This window comes from Tasmannia lanceolata, unplaced genomic scaffold, assembly GCF_043159265.1.
Source record: "Tasmannia lanceolata isolate RefF3 unplaced genomic scaffold, GAP_Taslan_0.1 ptg000002l, whole genome shotgun sequence".
NCBI classification, from domain to species: domain Eukaryota; kingdom Viridiplantae; phylum Streptophyta; class Magnoliopsida; order Canellales; family Winteraceae; genus Tasmannia; species Tasmannia lanceolata.
The window spans coordinates 18,653,255-18,674,974 of NW_027518679.1; the positions used below are offsets into that span (position 1 = coordinate 18,653,255).

At 38.9% G+C, this 21,720-nt stretch overlaps 1 protein-coding gene across 1 annotated transcript in view; it reads right to left on the reverse strand.

Moving 5' to 3' along the window:
- The window catches only part of LOC143884035 (rhomboid-like protein 20), a 38,856-nt gene that overhangs the window by 14,298 nt on the left and 2,838 nt on the right, over nt 1-21,720 (reverse strand). Inside the window, exon 3 of the mRNA XM_077387415.1 lies at nt 14,470-14,610. Within this exon, the coding sequence (XP_077243530.1) occupies nt 14,470-14,610 (141 nt within the window). The remainder of the gene's footprint in view (nt 1-14,469; nt 14,611-21,720) is intronic.

The following is a 21,720-nucleotide window of genomic DNA, read 5'->3' on the forward strand; positions in this document are numbered from 1 at the left end:
GAAAGTCACAAGGTCCAAAGCAAGTTGAAGAGTTCACTCACAAGTTGAAGATGTCCAAGAAAGTGCCAAGGAGCCAAGACAATTCAAGAGCATCAAGGTTCATTTCATAGATTTTATTGGAGTCCTCTTGTTAAATGTTTTTGCACCTTCAAATGGTTTTCAAAACAAACTTGACAACTTTGACAACCACCTACAGACACCTTAAAATGTGTTTGAAAACTTTGAACAAAAGCCCAAAGACCATGGCCCAAAGCCCTAAGAAAATCAAATTTAAAACCAAGTTTTTAAAGACAGCGCTGGTCGACCGCGGGAAGGTGCTGGAATTCCAGCACCTACGCAGCATTAGAGAGCCAGTCGACTGCGATACCCGGGTCGACCGCGGATGAGCTCCTGGAAATTCCAGAGGCCATCTAGCATGGAGGGGTTGGGCAACCGCGAATGAGGTTCTGGCTTTTAAATAAAAAGTTCAGAAGGGTCAAAGCGGGCGACTGCGGCACCTCGGTCGACTGCGGCTGTTTAGAATTCAAAATAAAAATAATTGTGCGCCCAAAGGGCAAGCGCGACCGAGACCCCTCAGTCGACCGCACCTGCGAGGAAAACTAGCCGTTGAGGCCTGAACGGCCAATCTGTTCTAACCCAGTTTATTACGATTTTGCCCCCCTCAACAGTCATATCACTTCTTGGGCTATTTATACCTCATTCTTTACCAACTAAATAACATTTTGCAAGATTGATTTACATCTTTTCGAGCTTACACATTTAAACTTTAAGGTTTTTTAATTTATCCTCTTCAATGCTTTGATTTGTGTATCGACATTCAATAAGAAGATATCCATAGGGCTTTATTGGTGTAATCTTTTGAAGAGATTGTGAGCATTTTTCATTGTAACATTTGCCTATCAAGAGGCATTGAGTGAGATTCCATCTTCTTCCTTTTCACTGTAATCGGGGTCTACGATTCGGCCCAACAATAAAGGTGAATCCGGTGCAAAGAGGAGTAATTTCTTTGGAGGCGGTGTGTGACGAGGATTGATCTTCTTGGAGGGGGTTCGCAAAGAGGGTTTGTTCCCTTCGAGGGGGTGTACTTTGTAAAGCTTGGGACTCGGCATTAGTGGAGGTCCAACATAATGAAGGAAAAACCCAAGGAAAGACCAAGTACTTGGGTAGTGGAGTAGGTCCGTTTGTGACCGAACCACTCTAAATCTTTGTGTGGTCTCCTTACTCTCTCTCTTGCCTCCTTTGGATGTGGTAACATCTAACCTTCCTTTATGTTATGCTCAATTGAACAAAGGTTAGATTTCAACTTTTAATGCTTTCAAAATTTCTATTAAATTTAGTGTGGAAATTTTTAACTACGCAATTCAACCCCCCCCCCCCCCTCTTTGGTTGCCTATTGGGATTTCAATACAATAGCCATTTGTGAATCTCCTGTCTGCAAGAGATCCTGCCCAGTCTACATCTGAATATCCCCCAATCCTTATGTGGTTATGTTTTCTAAAGAGAAGTCCTTTACCAGGGGCTTTATTCAGGTATTTCATTATCTGAATAACAGTCAACCAGTGAGATGTCCGTGGTGCACTCATATACTGACTAACTCCACCAACTAAATAAGCGATATCCGGATGTGTGACCGTGAGGTAAATCACCCTCCCAACTAAACATTTGTATCTACCTGAATCCTCTAGTAACTCTCCCTGATCAGGCGAAAGCTTGATATTAGGGTCCATGGGAGTTTCAGCTGGCTTAGCTCCCAGAAGACTAGTCTCCTCCAATATATCCAGTGCGTATTTCCTCTGTGATAGGGATAGTCCTTTACGAGAATATGTTACCTCTATCCCTAGAAAGTATCTCAGACGGCCAAGATCTTTGGTGCATAATTCTTTCTAGAGGAAGTCCTTCAGTCTTTGTATCCCTACACTATCACTCCCTGTAATGATGATTTCATCGACATACACAATCAGAAAGATCCTACCATCTTTGCCATGAGAGCTGAACAGTGAATGACCTACATCACACTGTCTCATCCCAAAACGTGTCACTGCATCACTAAATCTGCCAAACCAAGCACGAGGAGATTGCTTCAAACCATATATCGCCTTTCGTAACCTGCAAACAACATTCTTCATCTCCCCCAGCAACGAAACTAGGAGGTTGCTCCATATAGACCTCTTCCTGTAGATCACAATGCAAGAAGGCATTCTTGACATCCAACTGATAGAAAGGCCACGATCTATTGACGACAAGGGATATCAAAACTCTGATGGAAGAAATCTTTAGCACAGGAAAGAATGTGTATGTGTAAACAATGCAATATGTTTGTGTCCATCCCTTTGCAACCAATCGAGCCTTGAGTCATTCTACGGTCCCATCTGTGAGGTATTTCACTGTGAACACCCACTTACAAACAAGGTTTCAAATTTCGGTTTCGTAATGCGTTTCGGTCCTCACCGAAATTGAAATTTCGGTCAAAATTTGACGAATGGCTATTTTCTCTCCAGCTTTATTCCGATCGAAATTTCTGAAATTTCGGTAATTTCGGCTGAAATTTCGGGATAATATTAAATAATTATCAAAAAGTCAGATTTTTAGGTGAAATCCTTGGGATAAACAAAATTCCGACCGAAATTTCAAAATTTTGGCCGAAATAAACTACACTTTCCGGTATAGTCGATTTCGATTTCGTTATCAACCGAAACCCGACCGAAATTTCGGATTTCGGTCAAAATTTAAAACTTTGCTTACAACCAACCACATGTGCGCCTGGTGGAAGAGGGACCAACTGCCATGTGTGATTCTCCTTCATAGCCCCCATTTCTATATCCATAGCTGCTCTCCAACCTGGATTAGCCAAAACCTCGACAACAGAGGAATAGAAACAGAAGATAGGGATGACAAAAAGGAATTATAAGGTGACACATAAGCATAAGAAACAACATCAGATGTAGGATGATGAGTGGCACGAGATCGGGTACGAGATGCAACCAGGAAATCAACAGGAGAATCACTTACCTCTGGAGTGGTGGGTTGTCCAACGAACTGTGAGGGATCTGGAGGGTATGAACTGTCATCTGAACCTGCAGTTGCTTAGGACGACGAGAATAAACTTGTAGAGGTTTGGGTAGAACGAGAGGGGAGGAACTCGGTACGAAGAAAGGAACGGGAACAGGTAATGGGACGTCAGGGTCTGGAATCTGGGTAGAAATAGATCCAGCATAGTAAGGCTTATCCTCGAAAAAAGAAACATCAGCAGACACATAAGAACGACGAATCTGAGGACTATAACACCGATAGCCCTTTTGAGTGCGAGAATAGCCCAGAAAAATACACTTATTGGATCGAGGTTCCAATTTATCTAATCCAGGGGTAAGAATATGAAAACACAAATACCCAAACACTCGTGGAAGTAAGGAAAATGGGTTACCAGATGGATGTAAGACAGAGAAAGGCGATCAATTCTCGAGAACAGATGATGGAAGAAGGTTTGCCAGAAAACAAGATTTAAGAACTGCTTCGACCCAATAGTGTTTAAGAACACGCATCTGATAGAGAAGGGTCCTAGCTGTGTACATAAGATATTGAATTTTCATCTCTGCAACCCCATTTTGCTGAGGGATATGGGAACACGACGACCAATGAATAATACCACGTGAAGAAAAAAAAATTCCTGAAAGCCATCAGAAACAAAGAAATATTCACGTGCATTATTTGTGCGCAAACATTTAATAGAACATGAATACTGATTAGAGATCTCGGCATAAAAAGAAAGAAATATATTAAAAACTTCAGAATGATCTTTTATTACATATAACCACATCATCTGTGGATAATCGTCCACAAAGATAATAAAATACTGATACCCTAATAAAGGAGTCCTACATGGACCCCAAACATCAGAATGAACCAGCTCAAAAGTACGTAAGACACGACTAAGTGAACGTGACTGATAGGAAACATGATGGTGTTTCCCATACTGACAAGACACACTAAAAGCGACTAACTGGACCAGACAAAACTGAAGAATACTTCATACAATCAGCTAGAGGGTGACCAAGACGGCAGTGCCACATGAAAGAATCAACCGAAACACTAAGCGCAGTAGGAGCAGTATCACCGTCAAGGTAGTAGAGGTCATCCACTTCACGACCCCAATCCTCCTCCCAGATGCCAGACGAAACACCCGGACCCACCAAGGGTTGGAAAAGTTTATGATTTTATCTAAATCTTGGTTGTCGATCCCCTGATCGAAGATCAATGGTTTAGATCTTCGATTTGAGCTTTTCGGACCACCAGATTCGCACTTACTATAAATAGTAAGTCACAACTTACTATAAATAGTTAGTCCGTTTTTCTATAATAGTAAGTCGAAACTTACTATAAATAGTAAATCCGTTTTTACTATAAATAGTAAATCCCATTTTTTACTATAAATAGTAAGTAGGCCATATATACCGAAAACAAAATTTTCTTTTCCCACTTAAATAAAAGATAAGAATTAAAGAGACCTAAATTAAAATGGACTTACTTTTTATGGATGGATTAGAATAGGAAATAGACTAGAATTAGGAGTCATAATTAGGAACAACCTAAAACACCACAAAGGTGGGTTTTATGAAAAAAAACCCAAATTGTGGGATTTCTCCCCTTGCGCACGCCATCCCAAAACCGAGAGAGAGAGAGAGAGAAAGAAATAAAGGAAAGAAAGAAGAAAGAAAGGCTAGGTTTTACATCGAATTGATTTTCTTCTGAGTAAGTGCCCTAAAAATTTAGTTTTTATATTTTTCATTCGATTTAGGTATAATTATTCTCCTTTGATCTTGATTTGGCTAAAGTAGGGTTTTTAACCAGGTTTCTTGATTTTTAATATCTTCTTTCTAACCAAGAACACTGTATTGATTTTCTTTTTGAAGTTTTGTGCCTTAAATCTATTTATAATATATTTTTCTTTATATAAAACTCCACTAGAAATAACCCAAAGTGTTAAGGGGCTTGGTTTTTTATCAATCTAGCCTATGAGTGTGATTTTATAAGGGATCTGTCACTGTTTTTAATTGAAATCAGCTGGTATTAAGGACCGTTTTTCCAAGATTTTGGTGCCTAATTCACATATTGTGTGGGCATATTGTTGTGTATGAAGGATATGATATAGTAAAAGGTTATGTTCGATTTAGAGGGCATAATTTCCAAAAATCAGCACACAAAACAGGGGTATAAGGGACTGTTTTGTGATATTTTTTAGGCACATGTTATAAAAAGGATATATAAATCCTACATGAAAGATATTTTTTTTGAAAATAAAACAATATACGAATCCTACATGAAATATATATATATATATATATATATATATATATATATATATATATATGCGTTTTAGCTATGTTTTCAATCAAAATCAGCACCAATAAAGGGCTGGAAATTCGTTTTAAATTTGTTTTTAAAAGGAACAAGATTCATAGTAATGTAACTATGTGCTACACCAATTATTTTATGTAAAAATAGATTTTCATAAGTGAAGTTTTATTTTTCAACTAGAGTCTTTTGAGAACTTATACGAAAGTAATTATATTTCTATGTTTTGATGGGCTTTATAATAAAAGAGATATACATAATAAATACGATATAAATATGAAGGTGGTTTTTAGGGTAAAGGGTATTACTCAGGTTTATACATAGAAATAACTTAAGATAAATTATAAAAATGGAGAATGAATAGGATTGAAAAGAAATAAATTAAGTTAGCAAAGAAATTGTACACTTAGAGTAATCAATTTACACTTTGACATGTAATTCTTACAGGTTCCTTTCTGATTGATACATAGAGCCTCATGTCTCATTCTACACTCAAACTATAAGGCAAGTGATAGTGACTTTCATACTAATGGCTTCCAAGAGTAGAGTTGTAATTATGATTGTATTTCATATGATTTATCTTTTGCTTTTATATTTTCTATTGACTAGAGAATTGTTAGCATACTCTCTTTTAATATGGTTGAAGAAAATAATAGATATTGTTAAAGACTAATCATGCGGGCAAATGAGATAAAAACTCTCACCAAAAAGTGAGAGAAGTACGTATAAAAAGCATGATTGCGTGCATGGTAATTGTGGGAGGGAGGCCCAAAAAGGAAGACCCCCTCAGAGCCAACCTTGGGCATAGAGCCAAAAGCCACCCCAACTGAGAGCATACGACCTCGGGCTGGTGATGCAATTTCGGGTGGACCCGTATAGGGTAACCCAAAGGAAATCCTAGAAAGGAGCACACCCATATGTGGGTGGAGGGTCCTTAATGGTCAGGAACCAACAGCTAGTATAAAGTCCCAAGAAAAAGAAACTAAAAAAGAATGGGGTTGTGGAATGCCGTATGGTCTTGGGGTTGTTGAGCATTGGAATAACTATTTAGCCTGTTTCTTATTTAGTTTCACTTTTTATATTATTGTTGTTGCAATGACTAATCATAAAAAAACTGTTATAATGCAACTTGTATTTTTGGTGGACTCTTACTATGCGAGCCACTAAATGATTTTGTTCGGCGTTTACTGACCCCAATACCTCTACAGGTTTCAAGGAAAGCGAGGAAGGAGCCTTTGAAGATGAACAAATCTAGAACAACATCACGGAATTGGGAAGCGGAATCGTAGAGTTTGAGTTAGTGTTGGGAAAGACGATTTTCAAGAATTGTAGTTATGGATTTTTTTCAACCTCATAGAATTAATATGGTGAGTTTTATCTTGTTCCCTTATAGTGTGTCAGCTTGTTTCCCTTTTCGAGGTAGCGATTCAGATTTTGGGATTTGGAAAAAAATTATGTCTAAAAATTCCCAAATCCATATCGTTACACCAGATCCTGAAAAGAACAAGGAAAGAATGTCACTAAACAATTAAGACGGCGAGTGAGTTAACTAACCGAAAGAAGATTACAGGGAAAACTAAGTACACACAAAACAGAAGAAAGAGATAAATGAGAACTAACAGAAGTATCCCCTGACCAGAAATGGGACACTTTGCCCCATTAGCTAAAGTAACTAATATAGAAGAAGAGTTAGGTTTAAAGGTACTAAGGAGGCTATTGTTACCAGTCATGTGATGTGAGGCTCCAGAGTCAATGATCCATGAACTAGAATGATTGAGAGAGCGGGATGGGGTACTACCTTCCATAGCAAGAGTGGAAGTTGGTTGTTTTCCTCTCTCCTGTAGACGTCGATGAGACTCGTACTTAGTGCGTGATATCACGAGGCTGTATGAAGAGTCAGTAGATATAGCAATGGCAGTCTCTGTAGAAGTCCTTGAAACGCGATGTGCGGCTCTAGAGGGGCGTAACTCCAGATGTAAATCATAACAGAAATCAATAGTATGACTCCTCATATCACAAAGGGAACAATAACGGGATCCACGACCACCAATGGTATGGCCTCCTCCTGAATCACGTTCAAAGCCCTAACCAGAACCTCGGCGGCAACAACCACGACCATGACCTCGAGTGCTGCGATTGTAACCAGACTGAATGGCAAGAGCCGACTCCTCACCAATCATATCACTTTGAGGATCAACCCGCAATGCTTGCTGAACTCGAGAGAAGACCTCAATAATGTCTGGTAGAGTGCCAAGACCTAGGATCTACTGACAAATAGGCATAAAATCTCGACAAAGTCCATCCAAAAATCGAACCACTCGTATCTCATTTTTCTGATTTTCTAACTCAGCGAAGTCAGTGGAAGGAGGATGATAGACACCAATCTGCTCACGTAAGCTAACAAAATCAGAATAATACTCAGACACAGATCTATCACCCCGCTTAACACTGAAGAAGTTACTGTAAACATCACAGATCCGAGTCAGATTGTTAGTCCCCGAATAGGAAGTCTCTACAAGTTACCAAATTGTGAGTGAGGTATTCAGGAATAACATATGCCTAGCAATCTTCGGATCCATGCTCTGACATAATATGGGCTGGAGCTGGGCATCCTCCTGACTCCACTTGTCGTAAGAGGCATCCTTCGGATTTGGGGGGAGGGGGGGGTTTCGACATAATAAACCTTAACTTGCCCTGCCCACGGAGATATAGCTGAACAAAACGGCTCCAGGAAGGATAGTTTGAACCATCAAGCTTGATGGACGTCATAGAAGTCACAGGAAAAGAACTAGATGTAGTAGAAGATGTGGAACACAGCCATATCGAACCCCGAAGAGAATTGCAATAATCTGAATCTGTGAGTATGCTATAGGACCACAACAAACAACCACCAACAGTAATGAACAAAGAGACAACAACGCTCAATATTCCACAACCACCAATAAGAACCTACACAGAAACATCAACCAATCCGTGCACAACAAACAACAACCTAGGCACGGAGATCACCAACAATCATCACGATGCACACAATCTCGTAATAACTAACCGGAACTACAGATCACCACTGTCAAAGTAATCACCAACAACGGCATCTAGAGATGTAGTTACATAGAACACCATATGGTCCCGGGATAGGACGAACCACGAACACCGATACAACAATAAATAAATCCCAAACACCCGGAACCGTCCACAGAATGAAAAAGAGTCACGATTAGTTGTTTAGAACATGAGAAGTATTAAGAAAGAGGTGTATTTTGGACTGATTTGGAGAAAGAAATTAATTAGGGTTTGGGAACAAACAAGAGGGGGCTACGGGGGCTTAGGTGCGGGCAAAAATATTTATGAGGTCCAAGGGAGGGTGAAGTAGGGTTTTTCAAGGGTTTGGGAGGCTTAGGGTTAAAAACCCAACAGAAGAAAAAAAAACGGGGGGGGAAGAAAGGTGGGGCGAAAATGTAGAGGGGGGCACAAGAGAGGCAAAGGTTTGAATGGATAGTTAGGGTTAGGGTTGAAAACCCAACAAAAGGAGAAAAAAAATAGGGTTAGGGTTAAGCAGTGAAGGTTAGGGTTTGTAGGTTGGTTGAGGGTTAGGGTTTTGGTACCTTGATCACAATCTTCAATCTTCTTCAAGCTTCAACGCGATCAAAGCTCTGATACCATGTTAATCTACATTGAAGAGAAGAGAAGAACTGAAATAATGTGTGAATGAGAGAGTTCAAGAGAGAACCCCACACACGCACAAATATATATATATATATATATATATATATATATATATATATATATATATAGAGGAAACTGTTGGTGCGCTTAAACGCCCAATCACATGGGTCCCACATTTTCTGTGGTGATCCAAACCATTCATTTGCAAGGCCCTATCGTAGATAGGGGGTGTACCAAAAATCAGCTCCATAGGGTCATCTTAACCCCTCCATTTGTGGAGGACAAAAATGGGCAGATTTGTGGATAAACAATGTCTGTCCATTTTGACCTCCACAAATGGATGGGTTAGGATGATTCTATGGAGCTGATTTTTGGTACACACACACACACACACACAAACACACACACCCACCCCCCCCCCCCCCCTCCATCTATGTAAGGGCGTTTCAAATGAATGCTTTGGATCATCCTAACAAAGTGGGCCCCCAAGTGATTGGGCGCTTAAGCGCACCAACAGTTTCCTCATATATATATATATAAGTGAATAAACTGGAAAGACATAAATACCCCTTGGAAGAGAGAAGCGCATAACTCAACAAGAGTTGTGGGTAACATACAAATAAAACTAGCCTTAATTCTAAGTTTCTAACTAGGCAACACCTGCCCATCAATATTTCATTTCTATTAAAAGAATATTAGTTACCATCGAATAAAAAAATTAGTTGCTAATATTAAACTTCCACAAGTATAATTAGCGTCCATCTATATAATTCCTAAATAAGTTCCCATAGTAAAGAAATTACATGTAAACCTTTCTAACATGTTTACAATTTAATACTTCCACCAACCAATATTTATGTTTGGAGCATTGTAGGAGATTGAATGCATCTCTCCTGTAGATCCAATAAATTTCACTATGGCCCACATTTGGTTTTTGTACTTCCCAGCAGCTCTTTATCAAAAATTCTTTTGGAAAATAATTATATATAGTATATAGATTGAAACCCTTGGATAAAATAATTTTACAAAGGCACTAGCACCAGATTTGTCAATTCCAAATACTGGTGGGGGCAACCTAAAATTTCACCCCTATTGGGGTGGTGGATTCCCTATTGAACATCTATAAATCTCGCGGGTCTAGTGTGCCAACCCAAAATACTCGTGAGCTACAGAGTGAGCTCACAAGAAAATATTGGCCCCTCAAGTGTAAGGATGTAAGGTATCATGCCATTAGAATAATTCTGACTTTGATATCCCCATGTCAAATAACTAACTAAGACCTTGTTCAAGCCATTCAAAAAAAAAAAAAAAAAAACCCTAAGATCTTGTTCGAAGTGCGAACTTATTTCACACATGCGCCTGCTAAAGGTCTCCACACCAGTGACTAAGATAAGTCACCCTACAATGTAGATGCTCAACATGTGACAGTTTTACCATGATAAGATGTTGAGTCTCATTCCCAACTTTGAACCTTTTTAGGTGTACAAGGAATTGGAATACTACATGTCTATATCTCCTGCCTTGGATCAGCAAATCTTCAACAGAGTTCCAAAAATGTTACCAAAGAAATCCTAGTAATCACATATATGTGATATTAAAATATGTATACCCATAATAAAATAAGATATTCAATGCAATAAAACTATGTCATATCAAATTATATGAAAAAGTACAAAGTTTAGACTAGAACGGCTTCTGAGGGCACATTATGCTAACATCTCTACCCATCAGAGAAAGTAGATCAAATTTTGAGGTCACAATGATACTAAAGTAAGGGCATTCCACTAAGAACCATATGAATGCCAGTAGGCATTAGCTTTCTTTATTTTAACATAAGAATGCTAGTAGGAAAAGTTATCGTACGGAAACCCCTCTAAACACCTCCGACAAATTTTGCATTTGGTAAATCACTCTTTTTTATCAAAAATAAAAAGGAAATCAGTTAGACCAACTAACATTACATATCATCATGAGGCTAGACAAATGAAGGGAATATCATGTGCTAACTTTGGTCCATTCTTCTCCCCTACCATTCTCCCTTTCGCGTTGATCATGGAGAAAATTTAGGTGCCTCCACATGGGCTGATCAATACGTTTTCTCAAGCATGACATGATACTTCTTTCCATAAAGGATCAAACTAATGCTCAATGACTTACATGAAAACATATGTCAATGCATTGTACTCAGATAATAAGTCTTTCACAACATGACGTCAAATCAGCCATCTGTTGGTCTCCTGGGGGTCTTTGGTCAGAGGCACATGTGTGGGTGTGCGTGTGGGTGTGTACGTGCCACCCTCTCTTGGGACAAGAAACCAGAAACTCAATTCGAGGGGCTTTCGAAGACCAAAACATTTCCGTCCCCCGGAATTGGATTTAGGGCAATTGAGAAGAAGAGGGGAAAGACACTTCTTCCTTTGGCTCCTCTGCCTTTGCACAGATAGAACAAGACTTTTTAGGTGCAGAGCGCAATGCTAAACATGAGGGGGTGCCGACTCGCGCGGGGCGTGAGCAACACTCAAGGTCGACAGACCGTCCAACTCGAGCTACACGACAGAAAGACAGAGACCAAACGCCAGTGCAAAAGATAAACGAATCAAAGAGACAGACTCACCTGAGAAGATGACTTCATTGCTTCCTTAATCCGGGTATAGCTACAACTACGGGAAGTAAAAGGTAGAAAAGTAAAGAGAAAATACTAATACATGTTTGGATTTGGTTATGGGACTTCTTCCTTGGAGACAGACACCTCCTTATATAGCTTTATTCGGGTAATTGTTCCTCATTACCCCACGTTCTTCTTGGAGCGAAACTTTTTGGTAACTACCAGAAAACGGCTCCCTTTTTCTCATGTCCTCCATAGTCCAGCTGATTATCATCCACCTTCCCACGACTAGCAACAGTTGTGCCACATATGGTCAGTTTGGTTGCGGGCATTTGGATATTCCCGGGAATATGTCTGGAATTTTGAAATGCCGAACCCCGTTTGGTTGCCATTTGCATATCATTGGCATGTTTGACCACCAGGTTTGTCGGGTGCTTGTCTGCCCACGTGGACGCCCAACCAAAGCCAAATGGCAATCCACATATTTGAAGTTTTTTTGCTGGAATATCAAGATCCCTAGCATGTAGAAATGACGGAGACGTGCTACTCATCTTCCCGAGAGTTTTTCCTACACATGTTCCGAACAAATTCCGGCAACCAAACGTCCAAAGTGGATCATATGCCGCCCAAATGCCTGACCAGAGCCTTGTAACCAAACAACCCTTGGACGAAGTTCCGAACATCTCCCTTGACTGCCGGGCTTTGGAAATGCCATTTGACTTCTTGTCTTCTCCCATCACACCCAAGCTCCCGCAACCAAACAGGGCAATAGGGGTGCAACTCGGGTCGGGGTTGGGTCGGGTTGAGGCCAACCTGAGTAACACCCGAACCAGACCCGACGACCCGAGTTCCAACCAGACAAGGTTCAACCCGACCCGAGGAACCTCTTTTCCCAACCCGAACCCGACCGGACCCAAGTTCAACCCAACCCGAGTTTCTTTTCATAGTAAAAATAATAATGATTCAAATTGTCGGGTTTCACTCAAGTCGGGTTGCCCAAGCTTTCAACCTGAACCAGACCGAACTCAACCTGGGCTGGGAAAACTCAACCCGAACCCTAACCCGACTCGAGTTGCACCCCTAGTGCCAAGTCCTTGAATCAGCCCAAACAAAATGGTCACTTGATAATTCGGTCCCATTCGACTGATTGTCTTCATTAAAGGTGAGTGTGCCCTGATAAGATCTTCAATAACTGCCCATCCCTTTCAGGTCTAATGTATGCACATTCTCCAACACGTCCATTAGGTGCCAGGTGGCATATAACTTAGTTGGCTTAGTCCACGTGGACTGCTAGTTGGTATTTCGGTCATCTATGACCGATTAAACCCAAAAATGGGTGCAAACTTCTCATTATTTCTTATGAACAGACCAGGAAGTCTGGTCATACCATTCTAAAAAAAAGGAAGTCTGGTCATACTCAATGATTGACGGTACAACTATCAGTCTATTTCTAATTACAGGTGCAATGGCATTTATCCTATCTTTTGTAACAATGAAAACTTATAATGAAATCAGTGGGCCTTAACTGGGGTGTCACTTTTGCTTCCTTGCTTTCTTTCACAAGTTATTCCTTTAGAATAACATATTAAAATCTGTGGGCCTTGGGGTGACACTTTTGCCTTCTTGCTTTATTTCACTAGTATCAATAGTATTCCTTTAGCATAACATACTAAAACATTGATAATTTTATTACTACAGTATACAATAGAATGATATATTGTATATAATCAAATTATCAATCACATAACCAATTAACCACCAACTCCGGTGCATATTGATTTTAATTCCATATTCAGAAACTATGGTTGGGGTTCTAATCTAAAAGTCAAACTTCATGGGCAGTTCTAGGTAAGTCAGTCATCCTAAGAAATTAGAAAAGCATCAGAGAAATCTGGTTAAAGTACCAAGTAAAGTGGCAGAATAATGAATTAAGAAAATTTGATTAGAAAAATGCATTTTTATGGTATTTCGCCTGTAGAAAATGGCAATTTTATAAATAAATTAATAAACTTCTAGGAAATTTGATTAGACTAATATTTGCTGTTTCTCTCTTGATTAAATGACATTTTGTCTAAAAATCATACAAGAAATCCACAGCCTATGGTGTTTCATAACAGGAAAAAATAGGCAACAAATTAGGTTTTAACATTTATAATTAACTTGTGACGAGACTAGAGACCATGATCAAATACATAATGCATTTAGTAGCCAATCATTCCCATGTACCTCTGTCAACAGGTTCAAAAAAAAATTAACTGATGGGATGGTCAAGCTCCCGATACCAAATTAGAAATATATCACTTGAGTTAGATGATGGCCCTGCCTCAAGAGTGGAAAGAATCCAGTTTCTATATTCAACCGAGCCGGAAGACATTTTGTAAAGGATTTATAGTCAGAGTATTCAGTATCTACAAAGACTCTTTTAAGAGAGTTTGCGGGTATTAAACAGGTCCATTTGGTTGTGGTTCTTGAAAGGATCTTGGAGATATATGCCTTCCTTGGGCCTCGTAGGTTGGGACAGCCAACACAGCAGCATTCTATCAGATATGAACTTAGGCCTGTTAATGAAGTATTTTGCTCTTTTTCTTTTCCATTTGGTTGCTCCTATTCTTCGAGAAACATAAACTAAAATGAAAATGCATTCTAAGCTGAGGAATACCTTTTGTAACCAAGAAAAATATCAATTATTCTTGGTTACATTTTATTCTTGATGTTTTTCTTGGTTACATTGTGTTTCATAACAGCAATTTCAGGAATATGAAATATATAATTAGTATAAATGTAAAATGCTCCAAATTTTTATTTTTCCTATGGTCTCTGGGAAAAGCTTATGTTGCATAGTTACTTACTGAGTATTTATTGGAGCCTATCTGCCTCTCAAATACCCTGAAGTAATAAAGTAGATACAGTCCAAACATCAGTTCTGGCGTAGACGAAAAGGCAAATGCAGAAACAAACAACCTCCAAAGTTGATGCTTTCTGAAGAGGTCCTGCCATAACAAATATCAATTGAGCAAGTTTAACTATATTAGTCATTAAGATTTTGAAAGAATATAATGGGACATGTCTCGATATAGTGTGGAAATATATCCAACTATAATTTATGCTAAAATGGTCCCACACCTTTTATGAGCTCATTGTAAAATGACAGATTAAGCAGGAATTCTAATACAACGGTATCTCAGTATAAAAGTATGAAATTCTACAATATAATTTATGCTAAAATGATCCCACGCCTTTTATGAGCTCATTGTAAAATGACAGATTAAGCAGGAATTCTAATACAACGGTATCACAATATAAAAGTATGAAATTCTACCATTGATAGTGCATATAAGATGTCCACTCAGAAATTTCAAATAAGTAGATTGAGAAAAAGTTTGTTCGATGTATAAGACGAAATTTCTTATTAGCAAGTGAAATGCATACTTTGTTCATAAAGAAGAAGGAACAATAAAACAGCATACAGAAAATCTGGAACATGTTCTAAGCTATTATCATCACCATCCATCTTAACTCATCAAAGAAGGGCCTCAATTCGTCCAAGTCAATATGACCCATGAGTAGAAAGTACCATATTTGCATTTGAAAATAAGCATTTTAATTACTTTGGGCAAGTGTTTCCACGTGTGGAGTTACTTGTCAAAATAATAAGAAACTTAGAGAAGTGGCAAGGCATTGCTGATACGTGTAAGAGAGACCCAAATCCTTCTTCTAATTCTTGTTGCTAAAATGGTGATGTGGGCAAAAGTTGCTGAAATAAAGAATGCCTTGGATTTCGTTTGAAGATGCAGAAATAGCAACCATGGAGTTGACTATAAGTTATTTATAAAGCCATTGCCATCTCATTCCAGCCCTTTGAACCACCTCACCTTCCCCTTTTTCTTTCTCAGCCGACCGCCTTGTTTTCTCAGCCACCTCCTAAGCCAATGATCATCCCATATTTTGCTGAATAAGCATTCCTCCAAAACCGGTCCCTTACCTTGCAAAAGCCACCCAAGAAACCTTCAAACTGCCTTGCCTTAGCTGCCCCTTCAGCATCGAAAATTCCCCATCTTTAGCCTCACTGAATGCCCCTAGTTTAGGTGCAAACAACCTTCAAATACCTTTCTTTCATTACTTGGGAGCTACACTTTCTCCATCACAAAACCACCTTTACACTACCAATAAAAAAAAAAAACCACCTTTACATTCCAATTCTCAGCCATAACCCAGTCCCATATTTTGGCCACTTCCAAGACAACCACCCTTGTTTCAGCCTACTCTTAACTGCCTCAATTTCAACCTCTTCAAAACCAACGCCATCAGTATCCCTCGATTTTGTTGCACCCCATCTAATACATGCTGTCCATTACCAAGCTTCCTAACCTAGTAGACCTCACTTTCATCACATATCCCAACCCACACAAAGTTCTTTGGGATCAATACTAACCCTAAAACTTAAACCAAGTATAAGGCTAGCAAACACAATCTAGCAAGCTCCGATTATTCCATAGCATAATCAGGAATTGTCGACACTCTGGAGACCAAGTAATTTCCACCCCTATATGTAGAGGGCTTGTCTAGGAGAGATTTAGAGATGTTAACATGTGAAAACTGCAAACACTCAAGGACCCTCCCCTGAAAGTCAACACCATCTTGGAGACCGTTGGAAATGAAAGGGCTCTTGCTCTTGTTACCAACCCTAAACCCTAAGCCTAAGTCAAATTATAGCATGATCATCTCCAGGCCCAATAATTCCATGGCTGAACTAGCATTTTTCTACCTCCTAGTTGCAAAAGCTGAAATCTTGAACAAGATTTTAGTGGGCAACAAGACAGGAAGATTTTGGCAGATTTCCAAGGAATGATTTCAAAAAATTCTTTCGAGAAATAATTCTAGCAAGAAGACTAAGGCTATGTTTGGTAGCTCAAAACCCAGGAGTTACCATGTATTTTATCCGGTTTTGGAGTGCCACGTAAGCAATGCTTTGTTTGGTTGCCAAACGAAAACCCAAATCTTGAGCTGATGGCAAGTAAAGTTGCTCTAAAATCTCAGGCACTTGTTTCAAACCTGATACTTGCATCCATTTGTAATAGAAAAATGGGAGACTATGTCCTCCTCCGCGTATTTGTTTTGATGATTTTCGTCTCTATTGTTTTGAATGGTGACTAATGCAATCACAGCCCAATTATCTTGTGGTTACTTAGTCCAATATTCTTTGAGTTTATTTATTTTCAAAAAAAATTCTTTGAGTTTATAGATAGATGGAAGCTCTGATAACTTCTCCAGGGCACATCCACACGAAAATTCTTCATCTCAAAACAGTCTGCTCAATTTCATGCATTTGTTCATCATCAGATTATCACACGTGACACGACAAACTTTTAGTCCAGCTCATGAGGTGGTTTACACACTTATACGGCTATACCTTAGCTCATACAGAGGTTGACACTGCACGCCAGTTCCTTTATTGATGTATCTATTCAATTTTCAATTTGTATTTGGCTCAGAAAACTTCTGGTTCATCAACATCTATCTTGTCTCTCTTATCAGAATATTTGTATCTGCATTTCTGTATGACTTGATTACGGTGTCTGCTAACACCCATTTTATCCTTTTTTGTTAAGTATTACTTTTAGGGCGATGATAAATTTGCACCCCTCTAACGTGAATTGATGTCAAAAAGCATTAAACCCATAAAGACTAACTAGGATGTCGGGCGCCAGTCACCCCGCCAAAAGCCAAGCTTCACACCTCGGTTTCGAGGGATTTTTGCGGGTAAAACCCCGGGATTCTCTCTCTATTTTCACTGCTTTTTAACCTATTTACAAGTTGTTTGACTGGTATACCTTGGCTGGTTTTTCCGATTTACAACATGGAGTTTACGATTTGTCTTCTTGTTACGATTTTCTCTGGTTTCTATTTTTTCTCGGTTTACAAATTTTGTGATTTTCTCTCGGTATACAGATTTTACGATTTTATGTGGTTCACAAACATATTTTACGATTTCCTCTGGTTTACAAGCAGATTTTACAATTTTCTCTGGTTTCCAAAGACCAATGAACAATGGTTTCAATATTGGGGGGTTTTAATTTTTTAGAACTGGTATTTTAGAAAGCATTCAAAACTGGTTTCCGGTTTTTAGGAACCAGTAAAAACTGATTTCTTTACAAAACTGGTTTCTAATTTTACAAACAAGTGAAAAAGCCGGATTTTTACAAAACTAGTTTCTATGTTTACAAACCAGTGAAAAATGGTTACGATTTTTGGTTTTCAGAAAGCAATAAAAACTGGTTTTTTACAAAACTGGTAGTCTTTCGAAACCAATTTTTACCAAACTAGGGATCTTTGTTTTTACAGAAAAGGTGATTTCCTTCTTTTTCTACAATCTACAAGTAGAATACATGCAACCAAACACCACTTTACAAGGTATGTTTCAGGTAAATCCAATTCTTGTCTCCTCCCCATTGACTATTTATCCAGATCTATGAGGAAACACTAAAGAGGATAGCTTAGAGATCTGCTCCTGTCAAGGGGACAATAAAGCTTACTTTGGTGATCGTCCCTTCCTAATACGGGATCCGTCGGCATCAGTGCACTGGTTAGAGATCACTAAGGCAGGGTGAGAATACCCTTCTCAAGCCCTATTGGGATTAGAGGTTAGAGTGATGCTCCGAGGCTTAACGATGGCTAGAAACGTACTATATGGCATGTGTGGACGGAACACAACAGTAGAATATTCCAGAACAAATCCAGGTCATGGCAGCATATCTTATTGGACATCAAAATTAGTATTATCTCGTGGGTCAGAAGAAAAGGGGGTATTCATTATTCTGTAGGGTCTATATTACGGCATTGGCATACTGTCGTTAATGTCCAAACCATTTCACAAAGGTGGGACCCTCCACCGAAGGGATGGTTCAAATTCAAGTTCAATAGGTAATCCGGGTAGGGCGGGTATTGGTGGAATTATTGGGGATGCTAAGGGTCGTACCATAATGACCTTCTCGGGTCTAGTGGGAATCTGCGATACAAATGAGGCCGAGGCTAAGGCGTTATTATTTGGCTTGCGGTGGTATGAGAAGAACAACCTTGGCCCGTTAATTGTTGAAGGTGATTCGGCAAACATCTAAGAAGCACGAGTACTCTCTAGAGGCCCACGTACCCGTGTCGGGTGCGTATCGGGTGCCGGTGCTCTTGGGTACTTTTCGGGTGCGTACCGGGTACCAATCAAACAACTTAGAAGTAATATTAGATTTTGCTGAAGTAATATTAGATTTTGCTGATGTTATTGTTATTTGATTGTTCTCCAATTAAATTGTTTGAATTCTTTAATAAAATATTTAATTTTTTTATTTTTTATAAATATATAATAAAATATATTATATTCAATGTATCCCCAACGTACCCGTATCCTATTTCTTTAAAAATCACGTATCCACGTACCCGTATCGTGTCGTAGCCACACCCCGTACCCGTATCCGTGCTTTATTGGCAAACACTGTCGCTTGGGCCTTAAAGCCGATGCAGTGGACCTTGGTGAATCCATTCGACTCTTGATCGAATTTGGGATTTGGTTCGAGAAGATCGACAAACTCAAGTGCAGATGAGCTGGCGAAAGGGGGGGTTACATTCCATCTACCCTCATCTCCATGGGTTCTCATGTCGGTGAAGGGATGTAATCAATTATCCCTTGTTCCTGTTTTTATCTTCTGGGGGACCTCTTGTCCCCTCGTTGTAGGGTTTCTTCCTTTTCAATAAAATTGTTACTTTTTAAAAAAAAAAAAAAAAAAGGGGGTGCCATTTTCTAGTGGAGATCATATTCCTCTCTAGTTGTTTTCCTGTATTTTTAGCTATTTTTCCTCGACCATCTTTTTCTATAGTTTTCATTTATTTTCTCTTTTAATAAATATAGTTACCATTAAAAAAAAGAACCTTGAACAAGAGTTCCAAGTTATCATTTGCAATACCTGACAAAACAAAAAGATATCATTTTCAATCCTCTACAATATGGTTACCATTAAAAAAAGAATCTTGAACAAGAGTTCCAAGTTATCCTTTGCAATACCTGCCAAAACAAAAAGATATCATTTTCAATCCTCTACCAACATTCTCTAAAGAGAATCATGCTGAAATCCCTCAAGCATTACATTTGGGCTCTCCAAAATGTATCTCCACCCACAATTAATTCGCAATTTCCCAATGAACCGAGTTCCCTTTATTTTTCCACTACAATTATGGGACCCACGTTCCCTTCATAGCCCAGAGCTAGTAGAACCCACTATGACCATCACAACAGAAATATCCATCGCATGGAAAGAACTAGAGGCAAATAGTCATACTTCACACGAATTCTTTTTATAGCATTAACAACAGTAAAGCTTTATTTACAACAAAAAATTTACAAAGTAAGAAAGTGACGAGTTATCCCTGCAAATTACAGCAACCCAAAAATTTGCTAAAGAACCCCCAGTCGAAGACAAGAAAAAACTCCCTCGCATAGATATCTTTGGGCCAACCTTTTCCCAAAAAAGCAATCACACTAGAGCAAAAATGGATCAAATGCTAATAATTCTACACGGCCCACCCCTTCCTTTGCCAACTTGTTAGCCATCTCATTTGCCAATCTATGTCTGTGCTCAAATGATGGGTAGATTCTACCACATAGATCAAGAAATTCCATTATAATTCTCGTTAGCTTCCATGGACCAAGTGAGGCTCTATGCCCATGAGAGCACATCTGTAGAATCACCTTCTAACAGTAAATTACCAGACAGTGGTCAGCAAAGTAGAGCTTCTACTTCCAATTCATTTGAATCACATTCACTGGCGAGCCCAAAGCATGCATCTAATAAATTACCTTGGTAATCTCAAAATACGCCTCCCATTACAGCATGACCGGTTTTCCTTGGGAGCATCCATCAAAATTTAGCATTATCCACTCTTAGGTGCTGGTAACCAATTCGGTTGTGGAACTAATCTTATCCTCTCCCAAATAATGGTCCTCCATCTCCTTAGTATTCCTTAGGTTGGTAGAGGAGACATCACCTTATTGAATCCAGCCCATTAGATTAAATCAATTTTCATCTCTATTATTATTCTTCAAGTTGGAATTGTTGAAGGTTAGAGTAGTAGAGGGAAAGAAGAGATAAGAGACAAATAGAGAAAAAAAGATGGAGTGAATGGAATACTTCATTCTCTGTTAGACTGGTAGAGGAAGAGAAGAAAGAAGGAGATCAAAAGGAAATGGAGTGAATGGAATACTTCATTCTGTAGGTTATTCCTGTGTATTAATGATAAAATCCTACAAGACTAGGAAAAGACATAAATATCCCCCAAATATAATTTAATTCCCATACAAGAAATAACCATATTTTCCCACACTGTGCATGAAGTTGAGCACAGATGTCAATCATCCCCAACTTGGACAGAATAAAGTTAAAATGAGACTTCACAACTCCTTTTGTTGAGGCATCAACAAGTTGATGATGAGTAAGAACAAAGAGAAGACAAATATCCGTAGACAGAACATGTTCACGAATAAAGTGTCTGTCCACGTTGAGGATTTGTGCTTATTTGATTTGTCTTGCTTATGTGATGGTTTCTAAGTGTGTATTTGTGCTTATTCTAGAATTTTCTGAAGTTTCATCTTTAAATTCGATCATTTGCATGTGTCCATAGATTTCCATGGTTTTACAAGATTTCTACCAAAATTTCCAACCGAAATCAAAACATTTCTGTTTTTGTGGCGATTGAAACCAAAACCGAAATTTAAAACCTTGGTCTCAGTACAGCCGCATAGTATAGACACATGTAACTCCTTCAAAAGGTGTGTCAACCAAAGCATTTTTTGTCAATCCATGAACCATAGCTCTGTATACTGTCTCTACGCTCGATCTAGCAACCAAACACTGCCTGCTTCTTGTTGTTTCATGTAATGAGGTTGCCACCTACAAAGGTACAATAACCACTGGTAGATCTAGTATCATCAACTGAATCTGCCCAATCATTGTCAGAAAATGCTTCAATCTTCAAGTAGCCATGGTTCGTAATTAATAATCCTTTCCCTTGGCAAGACTTCAAATAGCAAAAGATTCTCTCAACACATGTACTGATAT